The sequence below is a fragment of the Pollachius pollachius genome (assembly GCF_949987615.1).
Source record: "Pollachius pollachius genome assembly, chromosome: 2".
Taxonomy (NCBI): Eukaryota; Metazoa; Chordata; class Actinopteri; order Gadiformes; family Gadidae; genus Pollachius; species Pollachius pollachius.
In genome coordinates, this window is record NC_136935.1 from 36139472 (window position 1) to 36159429 (window position 19958).

General features: G+C 49.7%; 2 protein-coding genes across 3 annotated transcripts in view; one reads left to right on the forward strand and one right to left on the reverse strand.

The window, feature by feature from the left end:
• Window positions 1–4128, forward strand: part of myh10 (myosin, heavy chain 10, non-muscle) — a 56514-nt gene extending 52386 nt beyond the window's left edge. For both annotated transcript variants that reach the window (XM_079729940.1, XM_079729939.1), the window contains 3 exons: window positions 696–804; window positions 1253–1425; window positions 1963–4128. In XM_079729940.1, coding sequence (XP_079586066.1) covers window positions 696–804; window positions 1253–1425; window positions 1963–2110 — 430 coding nt within the window. In that variant the 3' untranslated portion in view covers window positions 2111–4128. The remainder of the gene's footprint in view (window positions 1–695; window positions 805–1252; window positions 1426–1962) is intronic.
• Window positions 4129–5150: 1022 nt separating this feature from the next.
• Window positions 5151–19682, reverse strand: ubn2a (ubinuclein 2a). Its single transcript, XM_079729815.1, has 17 exons — window positions 19143–19682; window positions 18265–18387; window positions 17847–17945; window positions 17142–17255; window positions 16278–16381; window positions 14475–15042; window positions 14182–14252; window positions 13431–13560; window positions 11789–11895; window positions 11506–11616; window positions 11245–11388; window positions 10724–10774; window positions 10549–10591; window positions 8824–10314; window positions 7916–8117; window positions 7130–7198; window positions 5151–6887 (listed from the first exon to the last, which is right to left on the reverse strand). Exons 1-17 carry the CDS (start codon window positions 19437–19439, stop codon window positions 6841–6843), a joined length of 3771 nt encoding a protein of 1256 aa, XP_079585941.1. The 5' UTR covers window positions 19440–19682; the 3' UTR covers window positions 5151–6840.
• Between the last annotated feature and the right edge of the window lie 276 nt (window positions 19683–19958).

The window sequence follows — 19958 nt, forward strand, 5'->3', positions numbered from 1 at the left end:
TGTCATATAATACATATAATATCACGGCCAAAAGCTGTGTGCGCCTCCAGACAATATTATGAATCACAAACGACTGCGTCGGGTTCTCCAACGTCTCTGGTTCTTCCACTTCCGCATCAGCGGGGCTCCGGGGGGAGACAATCGCAGGCAACAATCCCTTTCTCCTCCATTTTGCGGTTCATGTATTTCAGGGAGTCAAAGCCAAAGTTCCTTTTCCCCAATTCCTTCTTAACCATGGCTGAGATAACCCCCACTACGAGTGTTTTTGGGTAAATACCAGAGACAACCCAACGTGTTATGCGCCATAACACCAAAAGCAGAATAGTAATCCAAATAACAAAGAAGTGTACACTTGCTTTACAGTGTGTGTATTCACACATACACACAGGTGGCGCTCGCACGGTCGTAGCTCATTGTCTCATTGAAAGGCCAAATTCTCTGGGCGTGCAAAGCAGAGAAAGGGAAGGTAACTTGGCCCTTTATGACGAAATACGAGGACACATTCGAAATCGGAGGGTCCTAGCTTTCATTTTTTTCAAAGGCGGAGCAGGATACCTAGTGCTCGTTTTACACCGAACGCCATTTCTAGCCACTGGGGGATCGTAGACAGGCTAGGGGGAACTCATATTAATAGAAAACCTCATAAAGCGAACTCAACTCCCACCTCTCCTGTTTGACCCCGCCCCCCTCCCCAGGGAGAGAGCTGCAGCCAATAAGATTGTCCGCCGCACAGAGAAGAAGCTAAAGGAGGTGGCTCTGCAGGTGGAGGACGAGCGTCGCCATGCCGACCAGTACAAGGAGCAGGTAAGGGGCTCCACCTCGTCCAGCCAATCAGAGTTGGCCTCACCAGGGCCTTTCAGTGGCAATGTGATCATATCGAGACAGTGGTAGTTCATTAAAAGAGGAACTCTAACAAAAGCTGAGGATCTGTCATCTCTATGGAAGCTTTGGTTCTGATACAACAAAACACATAAACATACTCCTTTGTACTTGAAATCCCAAACGTTGAACGACATCAGCCCCTCACTCCCTTTCATTTCCACTTTCATTTACATCTTTTCCCCCAACCCATTGCAAAACGCCACGGTGTGTCACCCACCACGGTGTGTCACCCACCACGGTGTGTCACCCACCACGGTGTGTCACCCACCACGGTGTGTCACCCACCACGGTGTGTCACCCACCACGGTGTGTCACTCACCACGTTGTGCCCCGCCCCGCGGCCCCTCCTCTCCCTCCCCTCCTCCCCCAGGGGGAGAAGGCCGCCTCCCGCATGAAGCAGCTGAAGCGGCAGCTGGAGGAGGCGGAGGAGGAGGCCACGCGGGCCAACGCCTCCCGCAGGAAGCTGCAGCGGGAGCTGGACGACGCCGGCGAGGCTAGCGAGGGGCTGACCCGCGAGCTCAACTCCCTGAAGAACCGCATCAGGTGAGCGCGGGGTGGGGGGGGGGGGGGGGTGTGTCCGGGCTGTCATGTCACCGGGGGGGCTCTGTGGTAGCCCGGTGGCCGGTCTGCCGAACCTCACTCGGCGGGTCTTCACGACGAGTGAGGTTCGGTAGACCGGCGGCCGGTCTACCGAACCTCACTCGTCGTGAAGACCCGCCGAGTGAAGGGAGTACCGCGAGCTGTGCCCTGGTTCGTAGAAGAGGCCGACCCATTAAGGGACCCCTCTGATGGCGGGTCTGTTAGAGAGCCCACCACTGGAGGAGCCCAGAGCCGTTTCAATGGGGATGGTTCACCGCCTTTCACATTCTTGTGCTGGTGTTTGGAGGAAGGGCACTTTGACAGAACATTTGATCTCAGTCTGCAGGTTAGAGGAACATCCCAAAACTTTGCCCCTGTGCAACCCCTCTCAACCCCTCACCCCTCTGTGTGTGTTTGTGTGTTTGTGTGTTTGTGTGTTTGTGTGTGTGTGTGTGTGTGTGTGTGTGTGTGTGTGTGTGTGTGTGTGTGTGTGTGTGCCAGGCGTGGGGGTCCGGTCAGCAGCTTCTCCTCGGGGCGGTCCGGCCGGCGTAACCTGAACCTGGACGGGGCGTCGGTGGACCTGTCGGACGACGACGCAGACAGCCGCACCAGCGACCTCAACGACACGCAGGCCTCCAACGTCGAGTAAGAAGCCCCGCCTCCGCCCGCTCCAAGCCACGCCCCCCAATGTGTCACCTCTCCAGAGAAGACCCCACTTCTACAAGGCCCCGCCCCCTCCCCGTGCCCCCCCCCCCTATCTACCCGCGACCGGAGGAGTGCCGTGGCGAGAGACGCTCTTTGCTTTGCGTTACTTTGTGGACACAAGCAGCTTGATGTGTGTGTGGACCGCGGTTCGAGCAGGCCTAGCGCCGGGCCACTGGGCAGCACGCCTTGACCAGCCCCTTCCTCCCCCAACGACCCGCGGTGGGAAACAGACAGTTCTGCCTTACTCTACTCTACTTTACTCTATTCTAACGTTCTCTGTGGTGTTTTACTCTAACCTCCTCCTGCTACTTGCTGTGGCTCAGAAGGCCGTGCTCCCTGCTTCTCGTCATTAGAATAGCCTGCGCCTCACCCCAGCCCCCTTACACACTGAGTGGTGTGATCAGCACAACCACAACTTAGGTTTAGGTACAAAGTGCTTTTATATATGTGTGTGTGTGTGTGTGTGTGTGTTTGTGAGTATGTGAGTGTGTGTGTGCTTGTGTGAGTTTGTGATGTAGGAGGAGCCGTTGGGGTGTGATGAAGGCGGAGGTTGTGATGGTCTGTGAGGGCATGCAGGAGGTACGTATTAGTATGTACTCTCGTCTGGAAACGCAGGATTACAAGAAAAGCATTTATCAGCTAGTATGAAAGGAATTCTCCCATTGGACCCGAACACACAACCACTCTCCCCCCCTGATTGGACCACTATGCCCGCTGCCTGCGCAAGTCCACTTCCAATGTACAGACTTGGTCCTAGTTGTTCATCTCATCCATCTCAACACAGCTGGAACCTTAACATCTCTACACGCAGACAAAAAAACTGGAAACAAACATGTCATCGTGAAAATGGAATGTGAATCATGTTTTTTGTTTTGTCATTTTGTGTTCTTAGTCCATCTCACAACAATATTACTTTTCAGGGGAACAGTTTGCAGGTTTGTTGTAGGAATCAGACGTGACTCGTGTTTAACCAGTGTTTTAGCAATAGACCTTGTTCTACAAATGGGGTCACCCAGAGAGGCACCCACTCTGCAAAGAGAATTTCTGGAAGAGGAGAAAAGCTAAAAGAACTGCACATTTTCTGGGCAACTGGAATCCAGTAGAATCATATGATCCTCCACACTGCGTCCAACGTCATTTTCCCAAACCAATACATGTCTTAACACAGATATGACTTTACTAAGTACTGTAACATAAGGGACTCAACTCGTCATCATTCAAGTGCTCGTCATGTTTTGAGTGTCAACCACCAGTTCCAACACTAAACACCAAGCGTGTGGGTTCTCTGGTCACACAGAACACTCCTGTTGACCTGCAAGAAGGATCTCCTTCAGGAACTAGCTTTGGGATAGCAAACTCTGAGAAAACAAGTGACTACGCAGCTTTGAAGCCAGGCGTGTGTTTTGGAAGGACGTTGGCATAGGTGTTGCTACTGTGGTGGTCCTACAATGTGAAAAGTGAACACGTGTACAACACTATTATTTGAATGTGTTCTCCCTGGTGTCTATGAAGCATTGGCACCGCAGCAACACTGGGATGACGTGGGTAGGTGGCCTCATGAAGTGCCTTCAGACACTAAGCGAGGGCATCAGCGAGCTGAGGAAGGGACCTGTGGTCATCACGGCCCCCAACAAGATGTACCAACTAGCTATTGAAACCTTGTATACTACTACCCTTTTGTTGCTGTTTTTATTGCGTGCTAGTGGTCGGCCATATCATAGCCAGTGCTACCTATGCTGGCCAGGGTGAGCTCTCAGAAAACTCAGTATTATATCAACGCCAATGTGGGCCTGATGCGTTCATTTTCTCTATGTTGGCACTTAACACCCCTCCCCGTTAACTCACTGAGGCAGGGGGAGTTTATAATTGTGTTGGGGAAATGGGCCCTGCATGTGTTGGTTTCAAGCTTTAACATCTAGTAAGTAGTTAACTTCTTGTTTTGATTTTATTTTTTTCTTTTGATTTACAATTCACTACAAATACATTTGACAGCACCCCGTACCCTATATTATTTCTTGTATTCCTGTATTTCTAGATGGTGTTTTTTAAGGAAAATAAAGCATATTCATTGTAGCCAGTGTTTTTTCGTCATTTGGACCTAGGAATCCTTCAGGATTTTATTGGCAAAATGGTTCCATGGTCTGATTCTTACTAATTGTCAAAACATACATGCTTTGTTGTGATGTCTTTTACATTCATCTGCCTTGGACTGAATCCGATTCCCTACTGGCTCAGGAGAAACCTGTAGGAAGACCATACCCTAGTCTAGAACCAAATTCATGAGTTACTTCAACTGTTCATAACTTTTGTTTCATCAAAAGATCTCCTGCCGAAGAAGGTATGAGGACCGGGCACCCTACTGCTGGTGTAACGATTCACCGATACGAATCGGTAAGCGGTTGGATTAACAAAGATGCGACTACATCACTACTGGCCGAATTGGTTGAAAAAATATATATTTCGAGCGATCTAATTGGTTGAAAACAAAAGGTTTTTTTGACCAATGAGATCACTTGAAACATTTTTTATGGGCTAATATATAAATATATTTTTTTAGTGATCCGATAAGTCAAAAAATATATTTTGAGTCATCTGGTTGGTCGAAATATATATATTCTTGGAGCCATCTGATTTGTCGAAAAATTATTCGTCCTATATAGGAGAGATGCACAGCCATATAAATATATGCCCTCATTAGGCCTACAGAACAGAGGGGATTGAGTAATCAACCTTAGGATGGTATTAATCTAACGTTACCTAATGTTTTTTTTGGTAACCTCTGTTCAGTTTGAAGTGTGGCTAATAAACTCGCCTAGACAAGATATGACAAATTATGCAAATTTCACTGAAGTAAATTCTTTCCAATTAAAAAACACCCGTTTTTCTTTTAATTTAATAATTGACACAAAAAATAATCTACAAAAATACCAAATTAAGTTACTGTGAAATCCCCCCCTCCCCCCAAAACAAAGAACGTCACCCGCTGCTCCAATAAAACCCCTCATGACAACCTGACCCGACAATAACACTCATTGGCTACATTTTGACAACGTTAAATTAAGTACACATACAGACATACACACAGCTGACCATGACACACCCTTCATTCAAACTAGCAAGGGAACAATCTTTGGCGCCATTCTTAGTAGTTAGTCAGTCAACCACACACTTTTAATGTGGAGTGGAAAAAAGTCCCGCAGTGGAACGGAGTCAACTACTGAGGGGAGCTTTCGGGTTCACAAAGTAAAAGTCCTCCCGGTTTTTACAGTCAACTATACAGACTTCCTTATTAGAACATTATTACAACAAACACACAAATTGTCAAGGAGAACAGGCAAACAGACTGTTTTACTTTCTGAACTCGAAATTTCCAAATCTTCCTTGAAAGAATAAAAAAGTAATCAAAAAAAACGCAGGTGTGGTAAGAAATGGACGCAGGAAGAACAGGTTAGTTAACAGAGGTATTTAGCGGTGGCGTGAGGAGTCTCGTGGGAACAGACGACTCCCAGAAACACACTGACAGTTGAGTAGAGAGGTTCAAAGCCAAGCAGCAACTTGCACTTTTGCATTGAGGAGCGTTTTACAGTCCTGCATAGTATTTGAACGGTTTAACATTTGAACAAACTAAGGCGTCGTGTTACATTGACATTTGAGAAGATTAACTTGAATAGCAGAGAACGAAAAGATCATACATTACACACCCCCATCCCCCCAAAAAAAAGAAAATTCAAGTACACTAAAAATACCAGCCTAATACTCGAGCCCATCTGTCCAAATCAGGGTTCTATGTTTCTATTCAAGTCTTGGTTGTGTCCAGGAAGGGTCCAGTGTGACTAACAGCACCGGGGGCGCAAGGGACTCACGCCCAGGCCAGACTCGCCCATAGCGAGAGGGGATACACTTTCTCACCCACTCCCATAAAAAGAAAATACATAATATTGCCTATATGTACACAAACACACAAATCTATCTCTTGTACACACACACACACACACACACACACACACACACACACACACGCTCACATAAACACACATATTATGTCCCTGTGTAAATTACAAATAATTTATCAATAATATTAATATATAAGATCATATAACAACTTAACAGTCATTTGTAGGAGCAGAAGTGACATCCAACAGTACATTTCTACAAACTCACACAGTTTGCTCCACATCAGGGACATGAGGGGGAAAAAAAACAACCGTCTATTTTTTCTCCATTTCATTTTTTTTCTCTTTTACTGCAAGAACATAAAGAATCCCGTAATTCCACAGAAGCTTAAATACAAGTAATGTTACGCAGCGTACGACTAGTCTGCCGCCTAGCTCACAATCTTATGCCACAGTGATCAAGGTCGATTCATATGTAAACATGTCGACAAAAAAAAAAAAAAAAAGGCTGAACAAGACCTTTTTTTCTTTTCAAATTATTAGTTTCTTTCTTGCCGCTCTACTTGATAATCATAACAAAATTAAAAAAAAAAGGCTTAAATTAGGTCTTGTCCATCATTGTCCTTGATAGTGAGATTATACCGATGCTTGCTCCTAGGTCCAAGATGAAGGGTCAGTGTACAACTACATAAACCAGTCCCTCCCAGCGGATGGCCGGCTCCCATTGGTGGACATCTGTGATGTCACTCAGCAGGGGGTTGGATCCCATGTGGACTAGTGGTCAGTGGGACTTCCTCTTCATGTCGCTAGCCTGGTTTTGGTTCGCATCTGTTGGCAGACAATATAACGATAGTACATTTGTAGGTAGTGGTGGAACCTACTTTCCAGCGTCCCTCGACTCCTTTGGGCTGTTCAGCCGGCTGGCACGCGCCGCTGGAGGGGACGTGAACCCTCCTCATGATACAGAACAGACACAGTGTAGCAACTGAAGCTACAGAGGCACATTAGAACACACTCCCACGGATTCATCAGTAAGACAGACAGACAGAGTAAAGTAAAAGTAAAGTTACCTGAGAAAGCAAGTTGCAAGTGTGGAGGGAGAGCAGCCTGTGAGCCGGACTGGAGAGACTTGTACAGTTCTGAGATGAGGGAGGGAGGGAGAGAGAAATGAGATGTAGGTTCAAACGGAGAAACGGCTTAAAAAGGGGAATTTGGGGGGGGTATGAAATAACCTGACATTTAGTACACTTTCAACCCTATTCCAAACTCTCCCCTCTTTTGTTGTTAGATGGAGGTGAACGTCTCTGCATTTAAAACACACATAAAAAAATAGCCTAAATTAAAGTCGTACTCTGTGAAATGATACATCACATTCACCATTTTGTGTGAGGCAACATTGCCCCTTAGAGAACAATGAACAAAAACTAGGATTTAGACTGGTAGTTCATCATTATATGCATTCCTTATCTTACATTGCCATCGTGAACACCAATTTCTACCAAGATGCAGGTATTGCTTCATGGATATGGTAGCAGAACCTAACATATTGGGATGACTTCAATTTAACAATACCAGAACCTACTACATTATTGATTCTACATTAGCATTGAACCTGCCATGTGTTCCTCTCTTGTTTCAGCCAATTCCTCCATAAAAAATAATAACCAGACCTAGAACGTTCCTCAAGGACAAAAACACTCCAAGCCACGAGTCAATCCATCCAGGGAATTTTCCTCAGGTTAATTCCTGTCCACCTTCGGCCCTCTGTAGCTCCAACCCCGGCCACTAGAGGCCGCTAATGGGAACACTCACACGGTGCATGTTTAAACAGCCACCTCAGACAGAACGCTATTTACCCAGCAGCTCGTTCTGTGTGAGGGAGAATCCTGAGTTGGGGGTCCCGCCCAGGCCCCCGGGCACGCCGGGTGGGGCACTGAAGTTGAGCAGAGAGGGGAACTGGAAGGGCAGCGACACTGGGACCAGTCCTCCAAGCATGCCGTACCCCAGGGGCAGCGTGGGGGGGCTGCCCACCAGGCCGCCACCAGCCACCGACGACACCTGAGGGGGGGAGAGTGGGGGAGAGGGGGAGAGAGTGACTTGAGATGGTTATGACTGCAGCAGGACTATTAATATTCGTACAAAAAACGATTAATAATAGAAATACTAAACATGCAGACCAATAACTACATGCATACGATGATATCTAAACTGTATCACATTCGGTTTCCCTATGGTCATCAGTCTGGCCTTTGCGGGGCAGCAAGTTACTTTTAAATATGGACGCAGCCTTAGGTTGTTCAGAAATCGTCCGCCAATTGCTGATTCTGGTTTGAAGTAAAGCTCAAACATTGTGAGCCAAGAAAAGTCTTCCGTGCAGATTTCTAATATCGAGGATTGTGTTTCAGTCTATTTGGGAATAAAACCGTTTTGATTGCTACACTTTCCCTGGGCAACTCCAATGTTTTTGAGAAGGCAAAAGGCTTTCAAATGGGTACTTTCAAGACCGATCTTCTGAGATAAATAGAATTTTAACTCGCAAGGTTTTAGCTCGAAGTACCATGACAATATATTTTAAAATCGTACTGATTTCAACAGAATGTTCCTAAGGAAAAAATATGAAATATTCATTCAAAATCTTTTTCACTGTGATTCAATCGGCGGGATCAAAAAAATATATATAGTAACACAAAATACTACCAGCGTAAACCTAAATCCCAGGCAAATCTATTCCCAAAATGAGAACGTCTCTACTCTGCGTTCTCACCTGGGCCAAGTGGGAGGGGCTGGGCGTTCCAGAAACGACCCGTCCATTTCCTGCCTTGGCGCCCTGGCCGGCCCCGCCCCCAGTCCTCTGCCGCTGTCCGTGATTGGCCGAAACCGAAGGAGACGACGACGACGACGACGGGGAGGGGCTGTTGCCGGGGCGGATGGAACCCGCCGCCATAGCCACCATGCTGCTGCTGCTGTTGTTGTTGTTGATCTTGTTGCTGGGGCTGGCGGTGGTGATGCTACCGCTGCTAGCGCTGACCGCCTGGGTCTTCTGGCCCCCGGCGAAGCTGTAGCTCGCCTGGCCCAGCTTCGCCTGGACCCCCGCTGGGAGGCAGTAGGGGGGGCGGAATCCCTGAGCTTTCTGGGAGAACTGGTGCTGCTGGGCGGAGAGGCCCTGCGGCTGGGAGAGGGAGGGGGAGGAGGAGGAGGAGGAGGCGGGGGGAGGAGCCGGGTTGGGCCCCATCGGCCGGGGGGTGAGCTTGATGATGGAGGAGGAGGTGCTGCTGTGCGAGGACTTGGTGAGCGTGGCCTGCATGGGGGTGATGAAGTTGGACTGGTGGTGCTGGGGCTGGGGCTTGGGGAGGGCAGAGTGGGAGGAGAGGGAGGGGCTGGGCGTGTGGGCGGAGGAGACCGCGGGGGAGGGGACCGCGGGGCAGTAGGGCTGCAGGGTGGGCCGGGAGAGGGACAGGGGGCTGGAGCGGGACGGGGGGAGCATGGCGCCGCCCATGGCGCCCCCGTTGCTGCTGCTGCTGCTGACAGTGGGGGCGGGGGGTTTGGCGCTGCTTTTGGCCGGGCCCTGGGGCCCGCCGAGGGGCCCCGAGTAGCCCTTCTGGTGCGGGGGCAGGAGGGGGGACGAGGTGGGCGGGGGCCGCTGTTTAGGAGGGGAGGGGGAGGGCTGGGGGTGGAGCTTGTTGACTCCGCCCATCATCACACCGGGCCTGCTGTGCGCCGAGGTCGCCACGGTGACGAGCCTCTGGTGCTGGCCCTGGCCAAGGGCCCCCGGGGGGAGCTTCATGGAACCGTAGGAGCCGTCGCCGGGCTTTGGGGGCAGCGGGGCCCCGCCCCCCTGCAGCCGACCCAGAGCCGAGGAGGAGGGGGAGGAGCCAGAGGAGGAGGTAGACGAGGAGGAGGAAGGGTTGTGGGCGGCAGCGGAGGAGGGGCCGCTGACCGGCGCGGCCGACTCCATCTTGACCAGGGGACGTTGCGGCGCGGCGGCGGAGGAGAAGGGGAGGTAGGAGGAGGCGGGGAGCTGCAGGGCGGGCGGGGGCCCCAGCAGGCCCTTGGAGGCGCCACCCAGCAGGGCCAGCGCGTGGGAGATGGAGTCCAGGGTGGGCGCCGACAGGTCCTCGTCCAGGGAGTCCGACAGGCAGATGGGCTCGGCCGAGGAGGGCATGGGGGGCCGGCGGCCGGCGGTGGGGGTCAGCGAGGTGGAGGCCCCCGGGGCGGAGGTCATGGGGAAGGCGGGGTTCTGGATCCAAAGGCCGTCCTGTGAACAGGACGGAGGCACACGGCCGCGGGTTAGAAGCACCCTCCCTCTGGTCTCCGTCTTAAGAGTGGCGGGCCCCCAGAGACTACAGCTGCTATGTGTGGGTCTGGACGGAGGCCACTAGGCGCTACGTTAGATGTGCGCTGCCCGATGCCCTGGCTCTTGCTGTAGATTCAACCACTCGGGGTAGTGTGGTGCTGGCTGTGCTCAGAGCAGCAGAACGAGAGGGCTCACCTTGGCTTTGGCCCTGGGCCCCGACAGCACTCTCCTCTTCACTCTGCAAGGACGAACGTGTCACATGACAGCCAGTTAGCCATTGCACACTAGCATCGATTATTATGCCGTCAAGCACCTGAAGACTCGTCATTTGCAGCGTTCACTACCACAGTGATCATTACTAAGCACTTACAGGTTTCCAGTGAGGTGACTGTGCACTGTACGGCTCTCCTTCAACAGAATCCTACAAAGGGACGAAAGGAGAGATCACTCATCATATATATATATATATATATATAGGCCACATATTAATTGAGCTTTTAAAAGGCTTATGCATTTGTCTCAAGACTCATGTGAAGACTGCACTCCTGTCCAGTTTAGGCCACATTCTATTTTCGATGATGGGCGCAATAGCCCCTGTACACAGAGGCGTCCTTGTAGGACAACAATGATGACGGCCTTGCTGCCCCTACTTAGCAGGGCACGGCTAGTAATCTAGACTAGTCTACAAGCCGTGCCCGGGTTCACCCCAGGAGCGGACCCTTAATGAGCATTATGAGCGACGCCTCTGTGTGTGTGCTTGGACGGCGCTTCTACTAATAAGCGTTCATTGTTTCCACACACATACTTGGGCCGAGACGCACAGACAGACAGACAATGAGGAGGACATTGAGGGACATGCCCCAGCAGACGGAGTGCGACAACGGGACGGACCTGGCCTGCATCCAGCCCTTAGGCCACAGTGGTTTGACCTCGTTCTCCATGAAGGCCTTGAGGTAGTCCTCTACAGAGAGCTGGGAAGGCTTCTCCAGCTCGTAGCAGCTTAGCTTCACACGCACCAGGCTGCAAAGAAGGTTCCTGCACACAGACACACACGCACGCACGTTAGCTTACGTTTTGAGGTTGTGACCCCTCAAAATGCAGTGTACATTGACAGGCTTGAGGGGGTTCACGCGCTCCATGGTGGGCTGGTACCTGAGCTTTTCTTCCCAGATGAACTTCTTGCGGGGTCCCATCACCCTCTTGCCAGGCTTCTCCTCGTCCTCGTCCTCTGATCCGTTTCTCTCCACCTCCTCAGACTGCTGCCTGAGGTCACACACGCACACTGGAATGATTAGACTTGCACGGAAAAACACACATTCTGAAACACATCATTACCCTAACAAAAAGCTATAACCCTGTTGTATAAACCAGTCAAGGGACAAAGTCAAGCCGACTAACCAGGATACACTTTTTGGTTTGTCTTTGTGAGCCTTACTTAGCAACCTTGGCCATACAGTCCATGTTGTATCTGGCGATCTGCTCCGGCATCACGCTGCACACGGCCAGCTTCAGCTTGAGCAGCGGCGTCCGCAGGCGGTCGTCCTGAGAGGGGAGGAGACGGCCAGGCTCGTCATTAATTAATTAGGACAACAGAACTATCATCAGAATGAAGCACACACACACGGTACATCATTGTTTACACCGGTTGGTTCCCCTCACGGCGCCTATGGAGAGGAGCTTCGCTACTGGAGGTTAGCCTCCCACTGCCACAAACACATTAATCAGCAGCACCTCTGGGAGCGAGCTCCGGAGGAACAACAATACCACCAGCCTCTCCAAACTAGAAATAGCACCGTCGAACCCACTCAACTGCCATGACACACACCCTATGGCTTATCCTCGCGGTTCCAGTCGTAGCACTAGTTGACAGGTTGAGCTTCACCATTCACTTGCATTGGCTGTAGGAACATTTGTATTCCCATGGAAAACAACAAACCCCTTATGAATTTAGAGACAAAGAAATACATGGAGCGAGAACAAAAAAAAAGGAAGAGCGCATGACATGAAGTACGGAAGAACAACACAAACAAAGAAAGATCAAGCGTTCCCCTCATCTGAAACATCACTCTAGTCTCTTCTCTAAAGGCTTGTGACAACAACAACAACATCCTTATTAATAATTAGGTAGCAGTGGCCTGTTACAACCATTGACAGCCCTAATCTAGTATTGGGCAGTATCCTTTTTGTTCAGACCTTCCTGAAATTTCACAGGGCTAGACGGTACATGACTTATGTTAAAGAACACGATAAATGTTGATTGTGAGGTAATTATGGCCTGTCTGAGATTTTCTAGCCTTCAATGCTGAGTGTATAATGCACAGTTTGCCTACTTGTACTGAGACAAGTCTCACTGGGTTTAAATAATTATGGCACAAATCAATATTTTGAAATAAGCACTTTTCTTCCACTTTTCAGCTGAATCTATAATATATAGTCTTTACTCTTTCTAAAACTAGCGGGTACAATTCTAAACAGCTTAGACCTCTAACATTTTTATGTGATATCAATTGTGGACATTGAACCTACACCGGCAGACACACGTGACACCGGTGATCACGTCTTTAGTTCCCCAATTCACAAAGGTGTTATTCAGAGAGTGATAATCTGTTCACTATCCGAACTTCGTTCCAAATTGAAAACACTTTCAAACTACATAAACTGCTCTTGAGATGTGTGATTAGTTTAATGTTGCCCAACGGTAGCGCTGTGCTTTACACTTTACTTTCAGTTTTGACGTCTGGGCATTCCTCGTTCATTATTTCAAAATCTTAACGCTGGTTAACTCTGCGTACCCGCCAGCCATTATGCATGGGTGAACAATCCTATTTCAGTCTCAACTTTAATACAACGGAAAAACCATTCATTTCGTACTATTCTATTATCATCCTGTTTCAAAACTAGCCCAAAATACCCAATATACACATTTACATGATAAAAACTAGATACATAAGATGTCCCTCAGTCGAAAGGAGAGCATCTGTATTTTCCATGGTATTAAAGCAGACCTTCATGATCGACGGCCCCAAGCCGGCTCTAACCTATTGCCACTCCCCGTGTGCACCCAGCTGTTGACCCACCTGTATGTTGAGCGTGAGCTTCTTCAGACGCTTCAGCAGGGCCTCCTTGTTGCAGGGAACAAAGGCCTCCATGTGGGAGTAGATGGAGGAGCGCACCTCCGGAGGCTGCTCCTGCACCTGGAGCTCAATGCTGAGGAGCACAGAGGGGGGGGAGAGGGGGGGGACATGATCAGAACAGCATAGGGGGGGAAGATGGGGAAAATAAAGTGGGGAAGGGGTGTTGAAAAAATATCCCTTCCCTTACTACCCCCTCTGCCACTGAGGGATGTTGGGGAACACACCCGGGATGGAGCTATGATAACCCCTTGTTAGCACATGTGATTGACAGGCCAGATGAGTTCCCTGAAACCATCAGGAGAAGAGATGCCCTTATGGGTCAGGAAGGGGCCAGGGGCGGGCTCATCTAAATGGTCTCATAAAGAGGCAGGCGCTGTCAACCACTACAGGTATTTTCAATCACTAATAGCGAACTGGTTATCACGCCATTATTTGTAACAAGGTTACACTCCAAAAATACCTCTTAAATCGTACCTACAGCAGACAATAGCCATCTAAACGATAGAAAGTCATATGTGGAAAGACGAGGGAGCCAATGCTAGCCAGCCAGCAGAGCTAATGCTAGCCAGCAACAGAGCAAATGCCAGAGAGAGTGTGAGCGACGAAGAGATGGAGAGAGGGAGACGGGGGAGGTAGGAGGGCAGAGGTAGTGGGAGGATAGAAGAAGAGCTTGGTTGAGGTGTTGTTGACTCACTCCAGCAGGATGTTGTTCATGTCCAGCGTGAAGAACTTCTTCCTGCCCTCCTGGTCGAACTGACGAGAAGCCTGGGAGGTGGAGCACACACAGTCAGCATGCTTCTCCCACACACACACAAACTGTGTCCTCACAGACCCTGCCCTCAAGCACATACACACTCCCTCCTTACTCCCACACACCCTCTTCTCTCACACACACACACACACACACACACACACACACTTGTCTCACTGAAACTCTCCATTCTCTCACATACGCTCTATTCTCACACACACAGTTAGCCCCCTCACCCCTCTGAGGTCCTCGATGCGTTTGATGAGCGGAGCAGGAAGTCCTTCAGGTAGCGGGGGCGGACAGAACACGGCCCCCCCGCCCAGCCCCCGGCCCTGGCCCGCTCCCAGCCCTCCTCCCCCCGTCGGCGGCGCCTTGGAGCCGCCGACTCCCATGAGGCCGTTCTCCCTGGCCCCGGCGTGCTGCGGAGCGGCGTCCAGGAGGCCGAAGTCCAGGTCTCCCAGGAGGTCCTGCAGCTCCTTCTCATTGGCCGAGCCCAGCAGGGACATCACAGCCGGGTCGGCGGTGAGGTCAGCCAGCGAGAGGTCGCTGGGGGCTGCGTTGCCGTGGAGATGGGCGGCGTTTGCCGAAGCGGCGGCGGCCGAGGCCAGCGAGTGGTTGGGCTTGGCGGCGAGGTGGGGGTGGGGGTGGGCGGAGGACGGGGTGTGGTGAGCAGAGGGGTTCCTCTTCCTCATCTCGTCCTTCTCGCGGTTGAAGCGGCGGATCATGGCCGCCAGGCACAGGGAGTCCTTCATCAGCTTCTTCCTCTTCTTCTTCTCGGGCCGGTGGAGGCCCAGAGCCATCACCCTGTGCAACACAAACAGAACCACGCTCGGATCAGTTTAACGCGTCGCTGTGACCGGAGAACCCTGAGCTTCAAAATAAAAGCCCTCCCGTGTTTCTGTACACATGGCGCAGATCCGACAATTCACTGACTGATATGACATGGGAAGATGCACATGTCGACACCCCCCTCCCGGGAGGGCGGAGCTTAAATCAAAAGCCCAGTGACATTGACCTCCACTGATGGAAGTAGACTGACATGACCCTGAATAACATTCAAACAGTGCTGTTTATACGCGCACACGTACACACACACACACACACACACACACACACACACACACACACACACACACACACAGTGTTGAGATCCAATGCTATTTCAGGGCACTTCTTTCAGGAGCTCTGCGTGTACGCCGGCATTAAGCGAGCGATCAGCCAATCGGAGCGCGGCTAATGGGGTCTTTATGACTGCCCTGGATGACAGATATACGAGGCCTCTGCCACCAGGTCCGGACTTACAAGGGACCACCAGGTGGTGTATCTGTCAACGACGCAAACGAGAGAACCAAGAGGGTTCTTGTCCCGGACAGAGTGTCGGCTCTCACGGTGTGCAGCAGCACATCGACGCAGGCCCAAAATACTTGTTTTTCCCATAAAACCCCCTTTCACATTAGACCACACAGGCCCTAAAAGTGTTGTTTTTTTTCCCGTGTGAATCGGGCAGAATAGAAGAGCCGGGTTTTCAAACCAATTGCAGCAGCCACCTCTGGCACCCGCTTTGATAGAGCAGACGGTGTGTTGCCTCCGACAGCCGCCAATCAAATTATGGATGATCAAAGCAGATGCCTCCTACGCTTTGTCCCAGCCTAATATCCTGTTAACCTCGGAGCGAATTATAGATGCCAGATATGCCTTTTCAGATTTTCTGGGGGAAAAGGCAATGCATCAACCAGAATTCCCATGGAAAAAGGGTTTCCTTATCGTCTACCGAATGGAGAGGATTATAAAAATATCCTGTTCATTGTCAAGCTCCATGTTGTTTAACCTTTATAAGAAGCCTTTGGCCGCAGGTCGGCTTAAGTTTACATACACACACACACACACACTTTTCTTAACATTTAACAAAGCAGAGAGTGTTGGAGCAGTGGTGCCTTTGACAGAACAAACAGAATCATCCCACCCGCAATCCCAGTCTGTGCTCACAACAATAACACACTGTGGACCGTAGGCAAATAGTAATCAGGCGCCTTCCTCACCCCTGCTTCGGCACTCTGTTCTTCCTGGGTTTACTCTCCTCGGCCACGTCTCCCGCCTTCTTCTTCCGCCGCTGGATCTCCTGCTCGGTGCCGTCGTTCAGCTTCTGAAGCAGAACCAGCGTTAACGTCAAGAAACACCACGGCACCTTGGTGTCTGCTAAGAGACCGGCTGACGCTACAGAACAGGTGTGCAACGCAGGCAAACACTCACACACACACAATAATGGCGATTGTGTGTGTGAATTCCTGTGTTGGATACCTGCCTGTATGTGTCAAGTGCCACACGTGATTTAGAGAACATAAAAGCAAAAAAATATCAAAAAAACGATATATGCTTTTCCTGGAACTAGACAGCTGGGGTTGAGGTATACTTTAGGATCCTCCTCCTAACCTGCTTTGTGGAACAGGACAGGTCCCAGGCTAATACTACTGGGCCGATAGAGAACCACAGTGTTGGTATCATGGCAGCCACTGGAGGCTGGCCAGCCCTTGCATACATTCTGGAGAAAAAAAATAACCCCAGCCCCTCCCTCCAGGCCGCCCTCCAAAGCCACCAAAAACAGACTAGCTCGCTGTGTTATGGTAATCATACTGTTAATGTTAGGTTAACGCTGGTGATGTACTTTTATCTTACTTGGCCACAATACATTTATTAACACTTGTTATAGCCTTGCTTTGTCTGGGTGTTGGTAATCACTGCAGACGTACATCTCAGAAATGAACCTAACATCGACAGCATGATTTGCATTGGGATCAGGTTAATCCTGTTTATCCCTACCGCGCCCCTCGCATCTTTGGCCCCCTGGGGCCCACCAGCCTGTTGTGGGCCCAGCCCTGCCTCCCTGTTGTGTTCGAGGCCCTCACCTTGTTCCCCTCCTCCCCTTCGGACTCCGAGGCGGCTCTGAACTGCAGGGTACCCGTGTTGATGTAGAACCCGCCCAGCTTGGTGGTCAGGGAAGCTGGCACCAGCTCGTCATACTGGAACCATGGAACACACAACCACAACTCGGCTCAACACGGGTCGCTTGCTACAGTTATTCTGTTTCCCTTAAAAAATAAACCAACGTTAAACAGAAGAATGACATGGACACTTCAGCTCCAGAAACACGTCAACCCCAAGCATTCGCTTGATACATACATTCCAACCTCTGGTTCTCGCAGTAGGACATGTTTACACGGTCAGAGAGACTCTAGGATCACGTGTGTCAGTACTGTGAGAGCGGGCCTCCCGTTCCACGCAAGAATAAAATACATTACTCTTTACTCATACTAAAAGGCGAAACCACAGTAGCCTTCTGTGTGTAGCCTTCTGTGAACCAAAGACACATGTACCCTCGGACATAAGATAAATACAAACCCTAACAACAAGTGCATATGGACCTATAGTAGCCAGAGGGAGCGTTGATAGACATAACCATGCACTGCTGATGATACCACGGGAAACAAAGATAATAGCCCTAATTACATGTTATATACACATAAACACACCTGTATGTGTGTTTATGGTAGTATGTGCGTGCCCCAGGTATACACCCCTATGTTGCCAAGGAGGCCCTAGCCTACACTCACAGCCTCCGAGTTGTCTATGAAGGGGTCAGTCTCGTCGTAGCCGAAGCCGATGTCGATCAGGTCCTGCATCCGATCCTTCCTCTTCTTCCCAGTGTTGCCCTGGAGATCAGCCAGGAGAGGTTCACATGAGCACTGAACACACAGCCTTCTGATGAGGTCGTCACACAATCAGGGCTCTCCACACTACTTGCCCCACTATTTGCCCTTCCACCTGGGCCATTGGACAATTCTTTATTTACACAATTGGCAAACTTACTTTCTTGCAGAACCTGAATTAAACAATAACATTAGGCCGATTGAATAATTTACAATCACCTATGAGTGATGAGTTTTCCCGAGTTCATTAAAATACAACAATGGGGAGCAATTGAAGCTATGACACAACCACATTTAAACAGCATTTACAGAAAATACATACATATTTGTTTTCAAACTTTTTGGCCATTGCCTCCATCTTCAGCCGGTCCGTCTCGTCGTCATTGAAGGGGTCATTGGGGTCGATCACAGGGGTGGGGGTCTCGATGGGGGGCTTGCTCTTAACCTAGGAAACATTATTTTAAATACAATTATTGGGTGCACAAATGCCACCAGATAAATGTGCCTCATAAAAAAAAACACACCCCCAATCAAATAAAACACAAAAAACTAAAAACCTGTTAAAAGTAGCCTATTTTAACATTTTAAACATTCTGCTTAAAAATAAATAAAAACTTAAGCAGATATTCTGTGTTTCTAAACTTCACCTGAAATGTAAATAAACAATTATTATATAGAATATGCGCATATTATATACATCACAAGTCCATAATCTGACATCATACAATACTATGGCTGTGACATTTGCCTCATTCCCATGTTACATCCTGGTATTTCCATCCAGCTCGCCAGTCTATCACCCGCAGCCAGAGGGCCAAACTGCATGTGGCATTTTCAAGTGCTGTAATGGCTGTGTGACTAGGCTGTTGCTGGGCAAGTCGGTAGATAAGACACAGGTACCAGCACAAGATAAGCTTTATCTTGTCGTTTGGGAGAGCGCTGGTCCCCAACTAACGAGCGAACAATCTTTGGGCTGAAGTTGCGATACTTAACAGTATGCAGAGCGTAGGACCGTACGAATAACTGAACCGTGGGTCTTTTGTGTAAAATGCCATGAATGGTCATTTGCACCACGCTAGTTCATGGAAGGACAAGGTGGACTTCCCCTTAGTAAGCGATGACATGTCCTTCGCAGTTAACAAGGCAATCAAATAAACTCGCACACACATTTTGCCCCGTCTTATCGACCAGTAGCCTTACCTGGAGATTTTTAATGAGTTCCCCGTAATTAAACTCTACGGACGACTGGTCATTGGGCTCCGACAGAGACAGATCCAATCGCACTGTAATCTTTTTCGCTTCTGTCGCGTCCCTGTTGCCAGTTTTGCCGAAACGACCACTGCCACCATCTGCCCCGGTCGCTGTCGCGTCGACCTCCCCGTCTCCATCAAAGTTGATGTCGGCCGCATCCTCCAAGCGGCGTTTCCTAGAATCCGTTGCTAATCCAGCTGCGAAGGTCGAAAGGGTGACAAATTGTACTTTTCTCGGTTCGGCCATTTGGATGAGCTGCCTGCCTAAACCTCTCTCCGGACAGACAGCGCGAGCTTTTCGCGAAACTACTCCAAATTGATGACTTGAAGAATGTTTCACGACGCTGCAGCGGCTGCTTAGAGTCTGTACATGCGTAAGGAGCTCACCCGCACCATGCAATTTGAGTTAAAGGAGGTGTGATGGCCTGGGAAAAGTTGTTTTTTAGTAGCTACTTGCATCCTCAAATTGCTATGGGACCGAGGCATTCACAGTAGCCATCTTGGATTTCGGGAGTAAATAAAATATCAGAGGGAGGTCACTGGGCCTGCGCGTACGGCCCGAGCGGAAGCAGCGTGAGAAAGTGGGGTCAGCATGTCCAATCACAGTCTGCCCCATTCCTAAACCCGCCTCTGTCACAACAGGCGTTAATAAGACAATCATAAGATGGTACTATTATTATGACCTTTATTAAAGATATGGCTAGAGGAAGGACAATTATGAAGTGCAGCGTCTACAGGACGTTCACTTAGGAACATAGCTACAATT

Bases quoted from the DNA above. Each gene is read 5' to 3' on its own strand.
- ubn2a (XM_079729815.1), bottom strand. From the start codon at position 19,439: ATGGCCGAACCGAGAAAAGTACAATTTGTCACCCTTTCGACCTTCGCA. The intron at 17,946-18,264 runs GTATGTATTTTC...GCTGATCTCCAG, and splicing joins AAAAGTTTGAAAACAAATAT to GGCAACACTGGGAAGAAGAG. The intron at 7,199-7,915 runs GTAAATAGCGTT...CCCTCATCTCAG, and splicing joins CACACAGAACGAGCTGCTGG to AACTGTACAAGTCTCTCCAG.